This window comes from Mustela erminea, chromosome 3 (assembly GCF_009829155.1).
Source record: "Mustela erminea isolate mMusErm1 chromosome 3, mMusErm1.Pri, whole genome shotgun sequence".
NCBI lineage: Eukaryota > Metazoa > Chordata > Mammalia > Carnivora > Mustelidae > Mustela > Mustela erminea.
In genome coordinates this window covers 241753-264216 of record NC_045616.1, presented here as the reverse complement: position 1 = coordinate 264216, position 22464 = coordinate 241753, and the positions used below count along the sequence as shown (strand labels likewise).

Genomic DNA, 22464 nt, shown 5'->3' with positions numbered 1-22464 from the left:
GAAAAAATTTTCCATGAAAATTTTCCCAATCTGGTGAATGAAGCCCATGTTCATGTACTAGAGGCAGAATGGTCTCTCCCCAAGTTCATAGAATCTAGAAATACCTTGAGACACCTGATTGTGAAAATAATGGATCATAATTTTAGACAGGAGCTCTTGAGAGCAGCTAGGGGGAAGAAACCCTTACGTACAGAGGAAAGCCCATCAGAATTACCTGAGAACTGTCCACAGAAATCCGGCAAGCCAGAAAGAGCTGGCAAGATGTATTCAAGGTAGTAAATGAGAAGAACATGCAGCCAAGAACACTTTATCCAGCAAGATTGACATTCAAAATGGATAGAGAGATAAAGAGCTTCCAAGACTGGCTTAAACGTTTAAAAGAGTATGTGACAACCAAGGTGACTCTGCAATAAATATTAAGGTGGGGGTACTGTAAAAGAGGAAAAAACCCAAGAATACGATTGAACAGAAATTTATGGAGACAATCTATAAAAAAATGACTTCACAAATAACACGATGTCAATAAAAACGTATCTCTCAATAATAACTCTCAATGTGAATGGCCTAAAAGTGCCCAAAAAACAACAGAAGGTGGTATATTGGATAAAATCACAGGCCCATTCATATGTTGTCTACAAGAGACCCATTTGGAAACTAAGGAAACATCCAGACTGAAAGTGAGGGGATGGAGAAGCATCTTTTATGTCAATGGGCCTCAAAATAAGGCTGGGGTAGTGATTCTCATATCAGATAAATTAGATTTTAAACTAAACTCTTTAGTCAGAGATACAGAAGGACATTCTGTAATTCTTAAAGGGACTATCCACTAAGAAGTTCTAACAATTGTAAATATTTATTCCTCCAATATGGGAGCAGCCAATTACATGAGAAAACTGTTAATCAAAATAGTCATATTGATATGAATACATAGGAGATCTTAACACTCCTCTCTCAGAAATAGACATATTATCCAAGCAGAAAATCAATAAAGAAACAAGAGCATTGAATGACACATTGGACCAGAAGGACCTCATAGTTATATACAGAACATTCCACCCTAAAACAACAGAATAGTAATTCTTCTCGAGTGCATATGGAACCTTCTCCAGAAAGGACCACATACTGGGTCACAAATCAGGGCTCAACTGATAACAAAAGATTGAGATTATTCCCGGCATATTCTAAGATCACAATCCTTTGAAACAGGAGCTCAATCACAAGGAAACATTTAGAAAGAATTCGAACACCTGGAATCTAAAGACCACCTTGCTTAAGAATGCTTGGATGAACCAGGAAATCAAAGTAGAACTTAAGGGGCGCCTGGGCGGCTCAGTGGGTTAAAGCCTCTGCCTTAGGCTCAGGTCATGATCCCAGGGTCCTGGGTTAGAGTCTTGCATCGGGCTCTCTGCTCAGTGGGGAGCGTGCTTCCCCTCTCTCTCTGCCTGTCTCTCTGCCTACTTGCGATCTCTGTCTGTCACATAAATAAATAAAATCCTTAAAAAGTAACCTTTTATTGTCTCTTGAAAATATTGAGGAGTTTGCTACTACAGCAATTGCAGTACATGAAAAATTTTTATACCCGTGGCTAAAGATGTTCTTGATGATAAGACAGCCCTTGACAATGTTACACCTGATAGGTATCTCTGCTGTGGTCAACACCACCTGCTACACCTGAATTAACATTTATCAGGAAGTTGAACTCAGCTATATAAGATTGCTAAACAAGACTCTCATTTAGGAAATGAGGTCTTTCTTTTATTTATTTGATTTTAATTTTTGTTTGGGCTTTGGGGAATTTGTTTCAATGTACACTGTGGACATTGGAAATTGATTCTTCTTACAATACTGATAGTAGTCCCTCTGGTAGTCTGTATTCTCTCAAAAGCTTTAAATGCATTCTCATAGTCATCAGCCATCAAGGAAGTGTTTCCCCTAAGATTTAATGTTAACAAAGGGAAAAAAAAAGAGAATGACTTAGTTAAAAAATGATAACCCACATGTTTTTTACATATGAATGAATAAAGAAGTGGTGTATAAACATATGCAATGAAATACTAGTCTCCCATTAAAAATAATGCAATCATAGCATTTGCAAGGATGTAGATGAAACTAGAAGGTAATATGATAAACAAAATAAGTGAGCAAAAGAAAAACAAATACCATATGATTTCATTCATATGTGGAATTTTTTAAAAAAAAACACATGAATATTTTCAAAAGGAAGAAAAAAGAAAGTAAGATGAAAATTGAGAAGGAGGGACACCATAGCAGATACTGAATTCTAGGAAACAGATTGAGGAATCCTAGAAGGGAGGTAGGTTGGGGAAAGGTATAATTGAGGGATTAGTATTAAGGAGGATACTTGTTGAGATAAACACCAGATGTTGTATATAAATGATGACTTATAAAACGCTACCTAAATATATATATATATTTTTAATCTTCTGTGGAGCAAAGGAGATAATCAATACAATTAAAAGCCAACCTATAGAATGGGAGAATATATTTTCAAATGACATATCAAATAAAGGGCTAGGGTCCAAAATATATAAAGAACTTACAAAATTCATCACACAAAAAATAATCCAGTTAAATAATTTGCACATGCCCTGAAATGTCCTGAACGGACATTTCTCCAAGGATGATATCCAGATGGTCATTAGACATATGAAAAGATGGACAACATCCCTTATCATCAGGAAAATACAAATAAAAACTACAATGTTATATCACTCCACACCACTCAGTAGGGCTAAAATTGACAACACAATCAAAAAGATGAGTTGGTGAACATGTAGAAAATGGAGAATACTTGTGTACTATTGATGCAAACTGGTGCAATCACAGTGGAAAACAGTATGGAAGCTCCCCCAAAATGTAATACTAGAACTACCCTATGATCCAGCAATTGCACCACTAGAAATTTACTCAATGCAAAAGACCATTCATTTCAAGGGATACACCAACACTGATGTTTATAGCATCTTTATCAATAGTAGCCAATTTGTGGAAACACCCAATTAGTGAATGGATAGTCGTGATCTAGGCATCTTGGGATCCAACCCCACATTAGACACCCTGCTTAGCAGGGGGTTTGCTTCTTTCCCTGACCCTCAGTCCATTCATGCTGTCTTTTTCACAAATAAATGAATTAATTAAATATATTTAAAAAAAAGAATTAGAGTGATTTCTATGAGATATTAAAAACAAACAAACAAACAAACAAAGGAATACCGAAGCAGGCCATTTTAGCAGGATTGAAATTTATATTAAGAAATAGAAAGTGTCAAAAAAAAAAAAGAATTAGAAAGTTTCAAGTGGGCAATGATGGACCCGAAATGGAGGTCCCAATATGGTCCTCTCAGAGATTGTGTAAATTAACTAATCAGGGCTTCTTCTTGTCCCTCAAACTTTGAAGGGAGAAAACCAATTTTACTTTATTTCCCCTGCTTTGGAAGGTTGAGTTGAAAGGAAAAATTTTTCATGCAAAAAGTGGCATCAAATTGCCTGATATGAGGGTACCACAAATTCATCATTAAAAAGAATCACAGAAAGAGGCAGGGTCCCTCCATCTGACCTGCAGTAAGGAACTAAAGACATGCATACGTAAAGGTAAAATGGACTAAGAGATAGAACATACCTTTATGTGACTACTTTGAAATTGAAACATTTCTTGTCTGAAATAGGAGGATATAGAGTCATAAAGAGCTGGCATACACGTCATTCCTGAATGTAAATATGGTTAAAATAAAGTTCCCACTGCATGGAACATGGGTTGGGAGAATTTTGGTAAAATTATAGAATTCTTCTCTTCTTCTATATCACCTCAAACTTATTTTTCTTCCCAGGACCAGTGCTACAGCCATGGTGCCAGAATCAGAGATGATCCTTAATTCTAAAATGACAACTATACTTTTGAATGTTTGTCACAACTCCTAAGGCTTTAATGAAATGGATTTTTCCTTGACCACTTCGGAAAAAATAGGATTGACAGTGAAGACAGATATATTGTCTATTATTTAAGATAGCCCCTTAGTTCTGTATCTATGTGATTCTACCATATATAAATATAGGTCACTGAGAAAATGGCAATTGCCATTTTAACATTGCTGCTAGCACTATGGATCAGCACAGTGGCTGAATCAAATGTTGCTCCCCAAAGCAGAAAATATGGGACAACAGTCACTGATAGATGGGGACAATACATAATAGGAAAGTTTAAACAAATGTATAAGTGAATTATACAAGGAGGAAATCTAATGACTCATTATATCTCAAGAGAGGCTCAGAATAAGAAGTTGATTCAGTTCTTAGATAATTTATAAAAATGGCTGAAAGTGTGAATTGATACGTTGCCAAGGTCTCTCAAATTATTAGAATTTGATAAGGTTAAGTGAAAGCCTATAAATTTGAATGACATGATTATATGGGACATTTTGGTCATACAACTCGTATTTTTGTGGCTCCATTTAAAGTTTGGAGTGGAATTCTAACAATATGTCATTTTCCTGGAATATTGTTATTCATGTTTTATCTACTATGATATCACCTCAAAACTGTCAAAATGACTAAAACTAACAAAACTGGAAACCAGTGTTGCAAGAATGTGAAAAAAAAAGGCAAACCCTCTCATGCTTTCAATGCAACCACTCTGGAAAACAGTATGGAGGTTCCTCAAAAAGTTAAAAATATTGGGTCCAGCAACTGAACCACTATATATTTCTCGAGGGATATGAAAGTAGTCATTTGAAGAGAGACATGCACCCCAATGTTATAGTAGCATTATCAATCATAGCTAAGTTATGGAAAGAGCCCAATTGTCCATAAAGTGATGAATAGATAAAAAAAAGATGTGATTACAATACATACATGTAATATGCACAGTTTTGTAGTAATTTAGCCATTAAAGAGAGGATGTGGAGAAAGGGGAACCCTCTTACACTCTTGGTGGGAATGCAAGTTGGTGCAGCCTCTTTGGAGAACAGTGTGGAGATTCCTCAAGAAATTAAAAATAGAGCTTCCCTATGACCCTGCCATTGCACTCCTGGGTACTTACCCCAAAGATACAGATGTGGTGAAAAGAAGGGCCATCTGTACCCCAATGTTTATAGCAGCAATGGTCACGGTCGCCAAACTATGGAAAGAATCAAGATGCCCTTCAACGGACGAATGGATAAGGAAGATGTGGTCCATATACACTATGGAGTATTATGCCTCCATCAGAAAGGATGAATACCCAACTTTTGTAGCAACATGGACGGGACTGGAAGAGATTATGCTGAGTGAAATAAGTCAAGCAGAGAGAGTCAATTATCATATGGTTTCACTTATTTGTGGAGCATAACAAATATCATGGAGGACAAGGGGTGTTAGAGAGGAGAAGGGAGTTGGGATAAATTGGAAGGGGAGGTGAATCACGAGAGACTATGGACTCTGAAAAACAATCTGAGGGGTTTTAAGTGGCGGGGGTTGGGAGGTTGGGGTACCAGGTGGTGGGTATTATAGAGGTCACGGATTGCATGGAGCCCTGGGTGTGGTGAAAAAATAATGAATACTGATTTTCTGAAAATAAATAAATTGAAAAAAATTAAAAAAAAAGAAAGAAAAAAAAGAAAACCGCATTAGGTCCAATGTTTGAGGTCTTGGTTGAGAGCTTATGTGGCCTAGGCCTGGGAGACCTGGGTAGAGGTGGGCAGGTGAGGGAGTCCAATGCCAAGAACTTGAGAAGACGATTTTTGAACTGTGGCTGGAACACGTCTTTGAAATATTGGTGGGGTGCGAAGCTTCTGAAGTAAAGATGCAACCAAGATTTTAAAAAAAAAAAGAAAAAAAAGTATAGATTGCTATAGGCACTATAGACATTTTAACAATGTTTATTCTTCTGATCCAAGAGCATAGAATGGTCTTCCATCTTTTTGTGTCTTCTTCAATTTCTTTCATGAGTGTTCTGTAGTTCCTTGAGTACAGATCCTTTACCTCTTTGGTTAGGTTTATTCCCAGGTATCTTATGGTTCTTGTTGCTATAGTAAATGGAATTGATTCTCTAATTTCCCTTTCTGTATTTTCATTATTTATGTATAAGAAAACCACTGATTTTTGTACATTGACTTTGTATTTTGCCACGTTGCTGAATTGCTGTATGAGTTCTAGGAGTTTGGGGGAGGAGTCTTTTGGGTTTTCCATATAAAGAATCATGTCATCTGTGAAAAGAGAGAGTTTGACTTCTTCATTACCAATTTGGATACATTTTATTACTCTTTGTTGTCTGATTGCTGTTGCTAGGACTTCTAATACAGACTGGTGAGGGTGGGCATCCTTGTCATCTTCCGGATGTCAACGGTCAGGCTGCAAGCTTTTTCCGATTGAGGATGATATTTGCTGTGGGTCTTTCATAGATAGATTTTATGAAGTTCAGGAATGTTCCCTCTATCCCTATACTTTGAAGGGTTTTAATCAGGAATGGATGCTGGATTTTGTCAACTGCTTTTTCTCCATCAATTGAGAAGACCATATGGTTCTTCTCTATTCTCATATTAATTTGTTCTACCACATTGATTGATTTGTGAAAGTTGAACCATCCTTGTAGCCCAGGAATGAATCCCACCTGGTCATGGTGGATAATCTTTTTAATGTGCTGTTGGATACTGTTTGCTAGGATCTTGTTGAGAATCTATTCTTGATTATTTCCCTTCTTATCTGTGGAGTTGGTTTGATTTGTTGTTGATTCTCCAGTTCTTTAAAGTGTAGAGACAGCTGGCTCTTTCTGGATTTTTCAATTTTTTTTTTTTTTGAGGGAGGCTTGGATGACTATGTATTGCTATGTTAGGACCGCCATTGCCATATCCTATAGGTTTTGGACCAAAGTGTCTTCATTCTCATTGGTATCCATGAATTGTTGCAGTTCTTCTTTGATCTCCTGTTTCATCCAAGCATTCATAAGCAAGGTGGTATTTAGCTTTGAGGTGTTTTAGTTACTTCTGAACTTTTACTTGTCCTTGAGCTCAGTTCCAAAGCACTGTGATCTTAGAATACACAGGGGATAATCTCAGTCTTTTTGTATCAGTTGAGTCCTGAATTGTGACACAGTATGTGGTTTATTCTGGAGAAGGTTCCATGTGCACTTGAGAAGAAGAATGATTATTCTGTTGTTTTAGGGTGGAATGATTCTGTATATATCTATGAGGTCCATCTGGTCCAATATGTCATTCAATGCTCTTGTTTCTTTATAGATTTTCTGATTCGATGATCTGTCTATTTCTGAGAGAGGTGTGTTAAGATCTCCTATTATTAATGTATTCATATCAATATGACTCTTTATCTTAATTAAGAGTTTTCTTATGTAATTGGCTGCTCCCATTTTGGGGGCATAGATATTTACAATTGATAGATCATCTTGGTGGATAGTCACTTTAAGAATGATGTAGTGTCCTTCTGTATCTCTGACTACAGTCTTTCGTTTAAAATCTAATTTATCTGATATGAGAATCACTACCCCGGCCTTCTTTTGAGGCCCATTGGCATGAAAGATGCTTCTCCATCAGTTTACTTTCAGTCTGGGTGTATCTTTAGGTTTAAAATGGGTCTCTTGTAGACAAGATATGGATGGGTCCTGTCATTTTATCCAATCTGCAACCTTGTGCTGTTATATGGGCGCAATTAGGCAATTCACATTGAGAGTGATTATTGATAGATACTTTGTTATTGACATCGTGTTGCCTTTGAAGTCTTTATTTCTGTAGATGGTCTCTATATTTCTGTTCAATGTTATTCTTAGGAATTTTCCTCTTTTATACAACTCGCTTAATATTTCCTGCAGTGTCAGCTTGGTGGTTGCATAGTCTTTTAAGCCTTGCCGGTCTTGGAAACTCTATCGCTCCATCCATTTTGAATGTCTCTCTTGCTGGATAAAGTATTCTTGGCTGCATGTTCTTCTCACATAGTGCCCTGAATATATCTACCCAGTCCTTTCTAGCTTGCCAGGTCTCTATGGAGAGTCCTGACATTATTCTGAACGGCTTTCCTCTGTAAGTAAGGAGCCTCTTTGTCCTAGCGGCTTTCAGGAGATTATACCTACAATTATGATTCCTCAATTTGACTCTCAGGTGCCTTGATGTTTTTTTTTTTTGGAATCTATAATCTTGGGTGGAGACTATTCAGCCTCTAGTACATGAACGCTGGTTCCATTCACGAGATTGGGAAAATTTTCATGGAGAATTTGTTCTGTTATATCTTCTCGACTTCTTTCTTTCTCCTTCCCTTCAGTGATTTCAATAATTCTGACATTGGAATGTTTCATGGCATCATTTATGTCCCTGATTCTGTTTTCATGGCTTCTAAGCTGTTTGTTCCAGGCTTCCTACTGATCCTTTCTCTCTATCTGTTTGTCCTCCAGATCATTAATTCTATCTTCTGTCTCAGTTACCCTAGCCTTGAGAGAATTTAGATTAAATTGGAACTCATTGAAAGCATTGTGACCCCCATGCCTAGTAACTTTTAGCTCTGCCCTAACATTGTGAACATCATCTCTGGTCACTTTTAGTTCGGCCCTAAGCAATTCCGTTTTGTCATCCATGCCTTTCTCTGACCTAGCTATTGCCTGGATAATTGTTAGCCTGAATTCTCTTTCAGACATATTGTCTATGTTGATAGCCTTTAGCTCTGTTGCAGAAGGTCCATCCTCTGTATTTTCCTTCTTTTGGGCATTCCTCCTCCTAGTCATTTTGGTGAGAGATGGCTGAAGGGATGTAGCTGGATGTATCAACCTTGGTGCAGTCAAGGTGTACCCTGTAGCACCTCTGAGCAATCAGGATTTCTCACTCAAATGAGAGGAAAAAAAAAGAAAAAAAAAGAAAAGTAAAAGAAAAAAGATAGAGAGATAGACAGGGAAGAAAGGGAAGATAGAAGAAAAGGTTAAGGGGCGCCTGGGTGGCTCAGTGGTTTGGGCTGCTGCCTTCGGCTCGGGTCATGATCTCAGGGTCCTGGGATCGAGCCCCACATCAGGCTCTCTGCTCCGTGGGAAGCATGCTTCCCTCTATCTCTCTCTCTCTCTCTCTGCCTGCCTCTCTGCCTACTTGTGATCTCTCTCTGTCAAATAAATAAATAAAATCTTTAAAAAAAAAAGAAAGAAAAAAAAAGAAGAAAAGGTTAAGCCCAAATGGGCCCCAAGGTAAGATTTATGAAGTAGACAAACAAAAAAAGACAAACAAAAAGACCAATAAAAGTATATGGCAAGAGAAATATATATACACACACACACACATATATATATATATATATATATATATATATATATATATAAACACACATATATATACATATATATCTCAAATAAAGGAAAAAACTCGTCAAGAAGAACCCTGAGTGTAAGATTTATATACTATCAGGACAAACACAAAATCACAGAAACAATGGTGGAAGAAAAAGATGGGAGAGTGGTTATAAATTCTCAGTGTGGGCGAGGAAGGTTGTTTTGATTCTTCCTGGATGTATCTTGATATCTTTGTTAAAGGACTCAACTTTCCTAAGATAAAGGGGGATTAAAAATTGGTTTACCTATAGGGGTAGTATTGATTGGGGAAAGGGGATTACTTTGAAGTTTAACTCTATATGGATATTAGAAAATAAAAATAAATAACGAATAAACTAGACTAAGCTATACTAAAATATAAAAAAAGGAATTTTAAAAATAGAAATGCAAAAGGAAAACACAAGTGTATGTATCAAAAAGTTCAGGTTACAAGGTTATTATGAAATTGGATGTAATGGCCAGCTTACTGTGATGGTAAATAGGTTATAAACTTGTTTATATATATAGAAAATGAGCCAGAATGGTGGGAACAAATTAAAAATAAAAGTTGTGCTATGAAGTAGTGGTGGTTGTTCTCTTGTAGTCTTTTTTTCTTTTTTGTTTTTTCTTTCCTGATTGGTTTTTTGGGGGAAGGGCCTGCCACGTGGGTTTTCAGTCAATGCTGTTCCCTGAGTTAAGTCCTTCCACCCCCCTCAAGGGGGTGGGCTCTGAGAAAACCATTTTTTTCAGGCTTTTGTTCTCTGGAGGTTTTTATGTTTGATCACTTTCTTTTTTTTTTTTTTTTTCCTCTCGCCTTGACCACTTTTGATGGTTTTTGTAGGTTTAGAGGAAAGCAAACTGCACCCTGACCTTGCACTCAGAGAGAAGCCTCAGTCTGGCTGCAGAGCCCAAATAAATTCCCCCTTGGTCATTGGCAGAGCAGATTCTGAGTTGCGGTCCCTGGGGACACAGGATCTTTTCCTTGTACCCAAAACCCAGGCAGCGGCGGCTGTCTGGGCAGCTCCAGACCACCAGAGAGGTTCCAAGCAGTGATTGCACACAGAGATTTTCCTGCTGGCCCGGCCTGGGAGTGCCTGGTTTTTCTGGGTTTAAGAACGCCCCGCTTGTGCGCACTTCTCTCAGGAGAGGCTGTGGGTTGCACGTGCGTGTCAGGCTCTGAGAGTAGGGCGCAGGTCCAAAAGTACCAGTCTGGGCCTTCTCACACCTCTCTCAGGGGAGTGTGAGTGGTGCACATGTCTCAGGCACTGTAGCAGGGCTTGGCATTCTGCCATCTGGCGTGGCCCCCAGCCCCTAACAGGAGCCAACCCAAGCAATCTCGGGCGTGCTGGTGGCTCAGGGACCAAGACCTGGTTTCTCCGCCACACTCTCTCTGGCTCAGCACCAGGGGAGGCTGTCCTGAGTCTGAGGATTTAAGACCCTGTCCCCAGCTGCCCCGATTCCCACAATTTACCCCCAACAATCCTTTGCTCTTTTGCAGTACTTTCAACTAGTATCCAAGTTAATTCTGGTCCCCAGATGCAGGGCACTTTCGTATTACGTGTATTACTTTCCAACCAGTCGCCTCTAGTGGCTCCTTGCCCCTTTTGTTTATCTTCCTATATCAGCCAGATATTCCCACTCCACTTTACTTGCCCACTGGGGTCTTCTGCCCCTGTAGAGATCCAGACGTATATAATTCTGATCTCAGGCTGATTTCATGGGTGATCGGAGTTCTTTGGTAGGTAATCGGCTCACTTTAGGGTACAGGTTGAAAAGGCGCCTCCTCCTAATTCCCTGGCATGTTGTCCCCCCATTCAGGAGACATATCTTTAAAAAAAAATTATTATGGCCGATGTCAAAGTGACTGTGTTCTCTTCTAGGATTTTTATGGTTTCAATTATCACATTAAAGACTTGAATCCATTTTGAATTTACTTTTGTGTACAGTGTAAGAAAGTCATCCAGTTTTATTCTTTTGCATGTTATTGTCCTGTTTTAAAAACACCATTCAAAAAAAAACCACAATTTTTTTGAAGATACTGTCTTTTATCCACTGGATATTCTTCCCAGATTTACCTGAGATTAATTGGCCATATAGTTGTGGGTTCATTTCTGGGTTTTCTGCTCTGTTCCACTGATCTATGTATCTGTCTTTGTGGCAATAGCATATTGTTCAATGACTTCAGCTTTGTAAGAAAGATAATTATTTCTGTTTGTCTGGGCCACTCTTTATTTCTCCTTCTGTTCTGAATTGTAGAGTTACTGGATAGAGAATTCATCAAGCAAGCATTTTCCTAATAAGCACTTTTTATAAATCATGGCACTTTCTTCTGGCTTTTCAAGTTTCTGTTGAGAAATATCCAACCAGTCTTATTGGTCTTCACTTGTAAATTAAGGACTACTTTTGTCTTTCTGTTTTAAAGATTTTTTTCTTTAGCATTATATTCTGCAAATTTAATTATAATATGTTTTGATTTTGGCCTCTTTGTTGGTTTTGATGGAAGTTCTCTATGCCTCCTGCATCTAGATGTCTGTTTCTTCCCCCAGATTAGGGAAAATTTCTGTTCTTATTTCTTGAAATATATTAACTATCCCCCTTTTTGCTCTTTTCTTCTAGGACTTTGATAATATTGATGTTATTATGTTTCACGGAATCAAAGACTTTCCTTAATCTATTCTCATTTTTATAATTCTCCTGTTCTCCTTTGTATAGCTTCATTTTTTTCAATTATTTTGTCTTTTAGTTCTTTAATTTGTTTCTCTGCTTCTTCCAGGCTGCTCTTCATTCATTCATGAAGACTGTTTCTAATGTTGTTTATTACATTTTTCTTTTTCGATTGATTCTTTTTAAAAACTGTTGTCCAAGTTTTAAGTGTCCACTGATGTCTCCTCTTATTTTCTAAAGTCCAGTGAATATTCTTATGATTGTTGCTTTAAGTTTCCTCTTCATGCATGTTACATCTATGTGTTTAAATCTCTGGCTGTGCCCTTACCTTGTTCTGTAATTTTGGATAAATTTCTATATTCTAACATTTTATCTATATCTCTGTTTTTTTCTGTGTTACAAAAGCCAGCTATGTCTCCTACTCATAAGTGTAATGAGCTCATGAGAAAATGGTCATGTAATGCCAGGGCCTGGTACTTCAAGAAGTGTCTCCAGTGTGTGCTGTGTGTGTTCTGCCATTGCATTTTTGGCTGCTTTATTTTTCAGGCCAGTGGTTTGCAGAGGCTTTTCTTATCTGCTGTAACACTTGTCCCTCATCTGAATGTAATTAGTTTTAAATAGGTGTACTCTGGTCTGTTTGTAAAAAGAGACCTGGCACCAATTCCATCAGAAATGAGGTCCTGGGGTGCCTGGGGTCTCAGAGGTTAAACTTCTGCCTTCATCTCAGGTCATGATATCAGGGTCCTGGTATGGAGACCTACACTGGTCTCTCTGCTTGGCAGGGAGACTGATTCCCTATCTCTCTCTGCCTGACGCTCTGCCTACTCGTGATACCACTCTCTCTGTCGGGTAAATAAATAAATAAAATCTTAAAAAAAGAAATGAGGTCCTACAGAACTTTCTGATATGAAGGTGTGGCATAAGCAGGGGTTTATGCCAGTCTTCTGCATTAGGGACCCATAAAATTGGAACTGTGGCAATCTTGACTGAGAGAAGCAGTTCTGTCAGAGTGTAACATTGTGGTGTTTTTTATAAGCAGATTAGGCAGCCAGTGTTTATGTTGTGTTGTTTCCCAGCACTGGCTCTGTGTTCATCTGAGTACTCAAAGAGGGTAATGGGACCAAGTCGCTCTTATGTTCATGGAAATGTATCATGGAGAGGTGATTGCTGCCTCTCAGGGACACACTCTAAAAGAGCAAATAACCCCCTCCCCCTACAATGTTCCTGGCTGTATTCAGTTTGCTATTTCCAGGTTGTCTGCTCTGGGTTTGTTGGCCTGCCTTTTCACCGGGTGCAGGACTTTGATTCAATGATGTATCCCAAATAAGCCTACTGACTTTTAAAACTTCATTCTTGGGCACATGGCTGGCTGTCAGTTAAACCTCTGCCTTCAGCTCAGGTCATGGTCTTTAGGTTCTGGGATTGAGTCCCACATCAAGCTCCCTGTTAAGCAGGGAGTCTACTTCTTCCTTTCTCTCTGCTGCTGCTCTCTCTCTTTGTCAAATAGATAAAATCTTCAAAAAATAAAAATAAAATGCCATGCTTTAAGCTCTGCTGCTTGCAAGGACTCATGAAAATTCACCCCTTTATTTTTCCAAGCCAGTGACTTTGGGGAAGCTTTCTCCTTGTGTGTTCCCCTGTGTGCTCATCTCTCTCTTTCACCCTTCTTTGTGAGTATGGCTCCCACCCCCCTGTGTGCATCACCTGACATCTCTTTCTCCCCTAAACTATTTCTATACAATAATAACTTCTTTGAAATTGTGTCTTTTTTCCCACCAGTGGACACTGTTAAATGTCTCCTCTTGTTTTGTCCAGCCACTTGTAGTGAGAAAAGTCTATAAGTAAGACTGACACATTTGGAAAGAATAATGTGGTACTATAGATTAAAAGTAGTGCTAAAAGTGTGGCATAAATGGAAATCACAATATGTTGATATATTAATGAAGAATCTGGTTGCAAAAATAAGAACTGGTGATGGACTAGTTATAAATAATGATGGAGAAAGAGAGAAGACAATCTCTTAAGTGTGAGCATCTCTGGCTTAAATAATAAGGGAACATTACAGGAGGGGTGTGTGTGTGTGTGTGTGTGTGTGTGTGTTTGTGTGTGTGCCTTTAAGAATAATGGGAAAATTCTGAATACTTTTCCTTCATAGAAACTTTCATAATTCAAGACTGTTTTGCAAGACAATAATCAGTGAAGTGCAAAAAAAATACTTTATATAGAAATTAACACAACAATATTTCAAAAAGACAAAAAGGTGAAACTTATTGTTCAAAATTTAAAAGAAACATTTACTTTAGCAAATTCACATCACAGGAAAAGTTATGGTCAAAGAGATAAGATTTTCACAATTTTTTTTAAATCAATGGACTTCTCAAATACTTATAAAAGTTACCATGATATACAATATAATATCATCTTATAAAAACATGTCTTTGTAAATGTGTTTTCAAGATTTAGCAAAAAAGTAGTAAATATCCTTTGTATAAAATAATTTTCTTTTATATTCTTGAAATACTTTTGAAATTCTCTTCTGTTTTTATAATCAAAAATATTTTTCACTTCCAATTTGACATGTTCTTATTAGAGATAATTGTACATTGACTCACATTTGCATTTTGTTATTTGCATTTCATTATCTATTCTTGCCATTAAAAAGATTATATGTTGGCTAATTTAAACGTAGTTAAAAATTAAAAATATAAGGGGTTCCTGGGTGGCTCAGTGGGTTAAGCCTCTGCCTTTGGTTCTGGTCATGATCTTAGGGTCCTGGGAATGAGCCCTGCATTGGGCTCTCTGCTCAGCAGGTAGCCTGCTTCCCTTCCTCTCTCTCTGCATGCATCTCTGCCTACTTGTGATCTCTCTCTCTGTCAAATAAATAAATAAAAATATTTTAAAAATTAAAAATATAATAAAAATATTGTTTAAAACTGAAGTTACCTAAAATAGTGATTCCTCTGATTTAATCTGCGTACCAATCAATTAGGAAGCTTTAAAGGTTATAGTCTTATTTAAGAGGCCAAGGGTGAGTTTCTGTCTTTTTAAAAATTTCCAGACTGCTCTGGTGTTGTGAGTCCACTGTCTCCACAATAAATAGAGAGATTTTAAGAGGTCATCCAGTGGAGAACACTCACTCTGAATGTTTATTGTGACTTATTTATTCAGTATTCCTGTTATCCCTTTAGTTACAATGCTGGACTGGAATAACTGAAAAGATTAAAATTAATAATTTACATAGAAAAATAAACTTAGTAATGAAAGATGAGTTGTCTATTCTTTTGCTTTTCTCCTTCTATCCTAGAATTAAATTAATTTATGCAAAAATAACTGTCTGCTTGTGTATTTTATAAGAATCTAAGACAGCTTATACTCAATTGACTGTATTAGATATCTCATTATTAGACTGCCCGGTTCTAAGGTTTCCCTCTTTTTCTTCCAGTTATTAATCTTTTTACCTCTGCTAATATTTTAAAATCCATTTATACTATCCACAAATAATCTAATAATCTGGTAGTTGTCCATTATTTCTATTATCCAAAAAAAAATAATTACCTAATATTTTCTAAATAAGTTTATATTTAAGGTTATATTCACAATTAAATCAAAACCCATAAGTGAGTAGGAGAAGAATAAATGAAACAAGATGGGATTGGGAGGGAGACAAACCATAAGTGACTCTTAATCTCACAAAACAAACTGAGGGTTGCTGGGGGGAGGGGTTTGGGAGAAGGGCGTGGGATTATGGACATTAGGGAGGGTATGTGCTTTGGTGAGTGCTGTGAAGTGTGTAAACCTGGTGATTCACAGACCTGTACCCCTGGGGATAAAAACATATGTTTTTAAAAAATAAAAAATTAAAAAAAAAACCATAATTAAGAATACCACCTTACTCATCAGATGTTTTTAATAATGTTTACTGATTGAATTATTTTGAGGTGTTAAGATATACCTTTATAATAGCCCATCTACAAGAAGGTGTAACATTGCTCCATTTAACAAAAACAATTTTTGGTTTGTGATTAATATTAAGGTATAAATTATGAAAAAAATTGATTAAAACATTATATGGAATTAAACCAGGCCATTTTCTAATTATTAATATCTTGTGGATAGAAAGTTTAAGTTATGTCTATCTATCACTGTGGCTTTGCACAAAACCATTCTTAAATGTAGCAGTTATAAGATAACTATTTTCATAGAATTCAGTCCCAAATGTCCATACTAAGTAATATCAATTTTTAAATAAATTTTCAATATTTACCATTTGCAAATGTGGTTTAGGAATCCATTATCCATTATCTTAGAGTTTCTCTCAAATCATTTACAAGTTTCTTGTCAAAATCAGTCTCTTTCTTTCTAGAACTTTTCTGAAAGCTGTCTTTACATCTTTGTTTCTCAGGGTGTATATGAGAGGATTTACCAGGGGAGTGACAACACAATAGAACACCAAGATCACTTTACCAATGGTGAAGTTGTGTTTGGCTGGAGGGTGAACATAGGCAAAGATAATGGTGGTGTAATAAATGGTGACCACAGTGAGGTGGGAGGCACAGGTAGAGAAGGTTTTCTTCTGAGCCTTTTGGGAAGACAGCCTGATTATTATGACCACAATGTATTCATAGGAAGATATAGTGAGAAGGAAAGAACTTAGAATCATGATAGAGGTACATTTGTAGCCTAAAGTCTCCACCAAAAATGTATCTGAGCAGGAGAGTTTAAAAATGGGGTCTGAGTCACAAAAGAAATGTTTGATTTTCTGGGGACCACAAAAGTTTAGGAGGGAGATGAGTATGGTTGGTGGGAGAGGGGCAATGAAGCCCCAAATCCAAGATCCAGCTGAAAACCACAGGCACATCTGAAGGCTCATGAGAAGTGAATACCTTAAAGGGCTGCAGATGACCAGGTACAGGTCATAGACCATCACAGTAAGCAGGAAGCACTCTGTAGCTCCCAGGGAGAAAAAGAAGTAGTACTGGGTTAAACAACCAGAAACAGAGATGGTGACAACCTGTGAAAGGCAGGATGCCAGCAATTTTGGCACTGTAGTTGTAATATACCATATCTCCAGGAATGACAAATTTCCTAAGAAAATGTACATGGGTGTTTGGAGTGCGATGTCCATGAGTAAAATGAAAATGATGAGAGTGTTCCCCATGAGGGAGAGCAGATACACAGTGAGAAATATCACAAACAATGTGAGTCTCAGACAGAAAACCCAAGAAAACTGTTTCATTGTTGTTTGGTTTGTTACATCCATGTCTCATCATCTCTGATCTGAAATAAACAACAAATCCCGGAATATGGTAGATGAACAAGAATGGAATAATTTTGTGTTCATTTATTTCATGATAATAGACTCCTAATAATAATAAATGTTAATGGCTGGCAATAACATAGTTTGTATCTTTATAAACATTTTCCATGGATTAGCTCACTTGATTTACAAAATCAATCAAATCTCCAAAATAAATCATCTAATAATTCACTTCTCAAGGAAAGAAACTAAGTTGGGAAATTGTTTTCTCACAGCTACATCACTTTAAGTGGTGGGACAGATTCTTCTCGGGTAGTTTGTTTTAAAGGACCATAGTCCAAGCTAATATTTACATGTGGCTATTGGCAGTACATAGCATTGTTCCATCACTGAGTATTGTCCATTAGAATATAGTGAAGAAAGATCAACAACATGCAGATCAGGGTGTAGGGGATAAGAATGAGCTCTTATAATGGAGTTCCTAAGCATACCCGTTGTCTTATCAAGACAAATGGTTGCCTGAAGTATTAAAGTTAATATTTATTATGGATAAATAAAGTATGGATAATACTGTATTATCCATATTATACACCATCAGTTATGGTTTGGTTGGAGATGGGTGCATGAGTAAATCCTATCTCTAGAAAATGGACGGAAAGTCTCAACATCTATATGGAGATAATTTTGTCATAAGTATTCAGTTAACTCTCTTGACTTTGTCTTTTTTTTTCTTGTTGTTCTTTTTTAGGCCCATTACATTCACTGATTTTCCTACATTAGTAGGCAAGAGTGAAGAAAATAACTTTAAACTCATAAGTCCATTCATCCTTCATGATGAAGTTTAGTTCCATAGCATCACTAATGTGACAGAACACTTAATTTAAGAGAAAATCATCTACCAATTTTAAATGTTCAATACAGTATTTATAATTATAAATATGTTAAGTGTTTCTCCAAAACAATTGGCTTAGAATTTATAATTTAAGAAAACAATTGAAGGAAATAACTGGGACTGATTTTTTAAAAATATTTTTCCTGAGTTTGAATTCATAAGAAAAAAGCTAACATTTATGTGACACATATGAGACCAAGAGTACAAAATATCTTTTATTGTTATTATAAAAGAACTATTGCATGGGCATTTTTCTCCTAGTATTAACATAAGAAAAGTAGGTATTTGGAAAGATTATTATCACAGCTATGACAAAAGAATCATTTCAAAGATGAATTTTTTTCTCTTTCTAAAAGATATCATGGTTATTTAATTCTGTTTATTTTTAATAATAGGGTTCCACATAGGATGCCTGTGTGGTTCAGTTATTTGGGCATTTGCTTTTGGCTTAGATCATGACCTTGGGGTCCTGGGATCAATCCCTGTGTTGGGCTCCCTGTTCAGTGGGGAGTCTGCTTCTCCATCTCCCTCTGCCCCTCTCCTCTAATCTTGTGCACACACTCTCTCAAATAAATATTTAAAAAAACTTTATTTATTTATTTGACAGATAGAGATCACAAGCAGGCAGAGAGGCAGGCAAAGATGGGGGGGGAATAGGCTCCCCACGGAGAAGAGAGCCAGACACGAGACTTGATCCCAGGAAACTGATACCATGACCTGAGCTGAAAGCAGAGGCTTCAACCTACTGAGCCACCCAGGAACCCCTCAAATAAATATGTTTTTTAAAAATATTTTTTTAAATAAAGCATTACACAACTATATATCAGTATCGGACAAAACTGGATGGAAAAAAATTATTTGAAATCATTTAACACTTTTATAAACATAAAATAGTATTTAAATATGAAGACAAACATATATATTTAAAATTTATTATTTTATATATTTATTATATGTTCTATATATCTATACATTTATATATATTTACATATTTACAGCATTGATATATTTACAAAATTATATATTGTAAAATTTCTTAAAATTTAAAATTTAATTTGTATATTATTGAAATTTACCTATTTTTTAAATTTCTAAACTCTGCCTACCCTGCATGCCAAATAAAAGTCTGAGAAAGAATATTCCCCCAGATGACAGAAATATCCAAAATTATAAAAGTACTATTAAGTACCTTGATACTTTCTAAGCAAATATAAAACAGTGAAGATTATATTCCCCAGGTGTACTCACAGACCTTATTCAGTTTGGTTATTTTCCAGGAGAGGGATTTTATTAGTTGCATGCTCTGTAAATGTTTCCTTTCCGAAACCTATATATTGGAACACTACATTTAATTTGATATAAAGGAAACAAGCTAAGTAAACTCCTTTCTGCTATTTTATTTGATGTTTTATACCATCCATTCTATAAATAAACACCAAATCCCTGTGTGTGTGTGCACGTGTGCATATGCATCTGTGTATGTGTGCATATTTTCCTCAAATTTCCTATACCCAGTTGACAAGATTCAGGAAAATACATGGCTGGAAATCACCCTTGTGTGAAGTACTAGAGTTTTATTAGCATTGAGCCTTAGAAATTTGCCTTTACCCTGGGGAATCCATGTAGATTCCCTGAGGACTCTCTTTCAGAGAAGGTCAGAGTGCTCACCTCCTGGGTATAAAGTAAGAACAAAACAACTATGAGAAATATTGGAAAGGTCTTTATAGAAACTGAAGGATAGCTTCATAAGTTGGTTCATTAGCTGCTCCTGCCCATGGTATTCACGGTTCACTTATGAGTATAGAATTGTATCCTTCAATATTTCAGCCACAATGACATGACCAGAAAAGATTATACTCTAGCTGTCAAGGACATGCTAGATCAGAAGATGTGGTATATATACACAATGGAATACTATGCAACCATCAAAAGAAATGAAATCTTGCCATTTGCGACAACATGGATGGAACTAGAGCGTATCATGCTTAGCGAAATAAGTCAAGCAGAGAAAGACAACTATCATATGATCTCCCTGATATGAGGAAGTGGTGATGCAATATGGGGGCTTAAGTGGGTAGGAGAAGAATAAATGAAACAAGATGGGATTGGGAGGGAGACAAACCATAAGTGACTCTTAATCTTACAAAACAAACGGAGGTTGCTGGGGGGAGGGGGGTTGGGAGAAGGGGGGTGGGGTTATGGACATTGGGGAGGGTATGTGCTTTGGTGAGTGTTGATTCACAGACCTGTACCCCTGGGGATAAAAATACATGTTTATAAAAAATAAAAAAAATTAAAAAAATCTTCTTTTAAAATACAAGAGTACAAAACAAGTAAGATGAAACAAAACACTGGCTTCACATCATTTTTATAAGAATAACTAAGAAAGCATTATCCAAGTGTGTAAAAAAACTATGTTATTTACTATGTAGTTTCAAAGGATGAACCATTTCTCAAAGGTTTTGAGTAAAGAGACATAATGAATATGTGCAGAGGATATGAAAATCTGACAAACTTTGGTATCTGAAGATAAGAAAATGATAATCTAAAAATTAAACAAAATGAATCTGGATGCGGGTAGTTAGGAGAAGGGAGTTGAGGGAAATCGGAAGGGGAGGTGAACCATGAGAAACTATGGACTCTTTAAAACAATCTGAGGGGTTTGAAACGGCGGGGGGTGGGTATTGGAGAGGGCACGGATTGCATAGAGCACTGGGTGTGGTGCAAAAACAATGAATACGTTACGCTGAAGAAAATAAATAAATTTAAAAAAAACTGCATAGTGCGTTCTTTCCTATCCCCAAACAACTTATTTTTTTAAGAAGAGTACAATAAAGAAAAGTCATAATAAAAAAATGAATCTGGATGATATCCACACATGTGTCATACTAAGGAAATTTACAGTATGAGTTTGAGCTTCTTCAAATTATTCAAAGAATAATATATTTTGTTCACTATGTTGTTTTATGAACATTAGTTATCCCATATATAAAATAAAAGCTCACATCTTAGGCATAAATGCCAAGTAAATCAAGCATTTATTTATTTATTTAAGAATGAAACTGTAAAGAAGTGGTTATCAATGTGTAAGTGTAAATGACCAAAAAATACTTGAAAATATGCAGAGCTGGTTTGTCTGCAGTGACATGGGATGTTGATAGCATGTACTGATATGGACATGAACAATGCTAATTATCTAAGGATACCAAATAATGCACCAAGTCTTGTTCTCACTGAGAATAATTCCCCAAAAGAGAATACAAGATAATTTTTAAATAATCTTTTGGTGTTATAACTGAAATATGGTAAATACACATATCATAAGGGTAGAGTTCAATATATTATGACAAATGTATACATATGTGTAACTGCCACCACAATCAAGAATATAGCCTTCTTTTCCATCCAGAAAGCTTTTTCAAGCCTCATGCACTCAATTAATTTCTCCCTTTAGAGTCAAGAAATCACTGCTCTCATTTTTGTCACTGTGACCTAGCTTTGATTTTTCCAGATTTTCATATATGCAGTCATAAAGCATATACATCTGGTGTTGGGCTTATTTCATCTATCATCATAAATTAGATACTGAATTCATGCTGCTGCATGTTTTTCTTTTTTAGTTCTTTTAAAAGATTTATTTATTTAATTGAGAGAGAGAGAGAGTAAAAGAGAGGAAGGGAGAAAGGGAGAGATTCTTCAAGCAGACTCTGTGTTGTGTGTAGGGTCTGACTCAGAGCTGGATCTCCCAACCTACTCAGATCATAACCTGAGTTGAAAACAAGAGTTGGACAATCAACTGACTGAGCCACCCAGGTGCCCCCATACTTCTGTGTGTTTTATAAGCTTATTCCTATTCAGTGCTGAGTTATATTCCTTTGAATAAATATACCAAAATTTAATCATCCATTTACTTGTTGTAGATATGTATGTATGCATGTTTGGATGTTTGTATTTAATTTTTATTTATGTTCATACTTATTTTGGTTTAATAAAAATAAAACTGCTAAAAAATAATAAAACTGCTTTGAATTGTCATGTGCAAATCCTTGGCACAGATGTGTTTCTTTTTATTTGAAAAAAATAGCAAGGAATACAATTGCTAGGTTATATGATAAGTGACTCTAACTTAATAAGAAATTACCACAAATTTTCCAAAATTATTACATTTAACATACCCAACAGTAGTGATGAGAGCTCTACTGCACAACTTCACCACCTCTCAGGGTGGCACCTAGGTTATTTTGGCTGTACTAATGGGTGCATAGGGTTTGAAATTTTCTCATAACTAATAAAAGCATTTTTTTCATATGTTCACTGACCACCTTAATGAAATTCAAGTTAAGTGTTTTTATGTTGTGCATATTT

The 22464-nt window shown here is 36.4% G+C and overlaps 1 protein-coding gene across 1 annotated transcript; it reads right to left on the bottom strand.

The window, feature by feature from the left end:
* Nucleotides 1-16274: 16274 nt before the first annotated feature.
* On the bottom strand, nucleotides 16275-17210 carry LOC116585721 (olfactory receptor 11L1-like). Its single transcript, XM_032334993.1, has one exon. It carries the CDS (start codon nucleotides 17208-17210, stop codon nucleotides 16275-16277), a length of 936 nt encoding a protein of 311 aa, XP_032190884.1.
* Between the last annotated feature and the right edge of the window lie 5254 nt (nucleotides 17211-22464).

Bases quoted from the DNA above. Each gene is read 5' to 3' on its own strand.
- LOC116585721 (XM_032334993.1), bottom strand. From the start codon at position 17,210: ATGGATGTAACAAACCAAACAACAATGAAACAGTTTTCTTGGGTTTTC.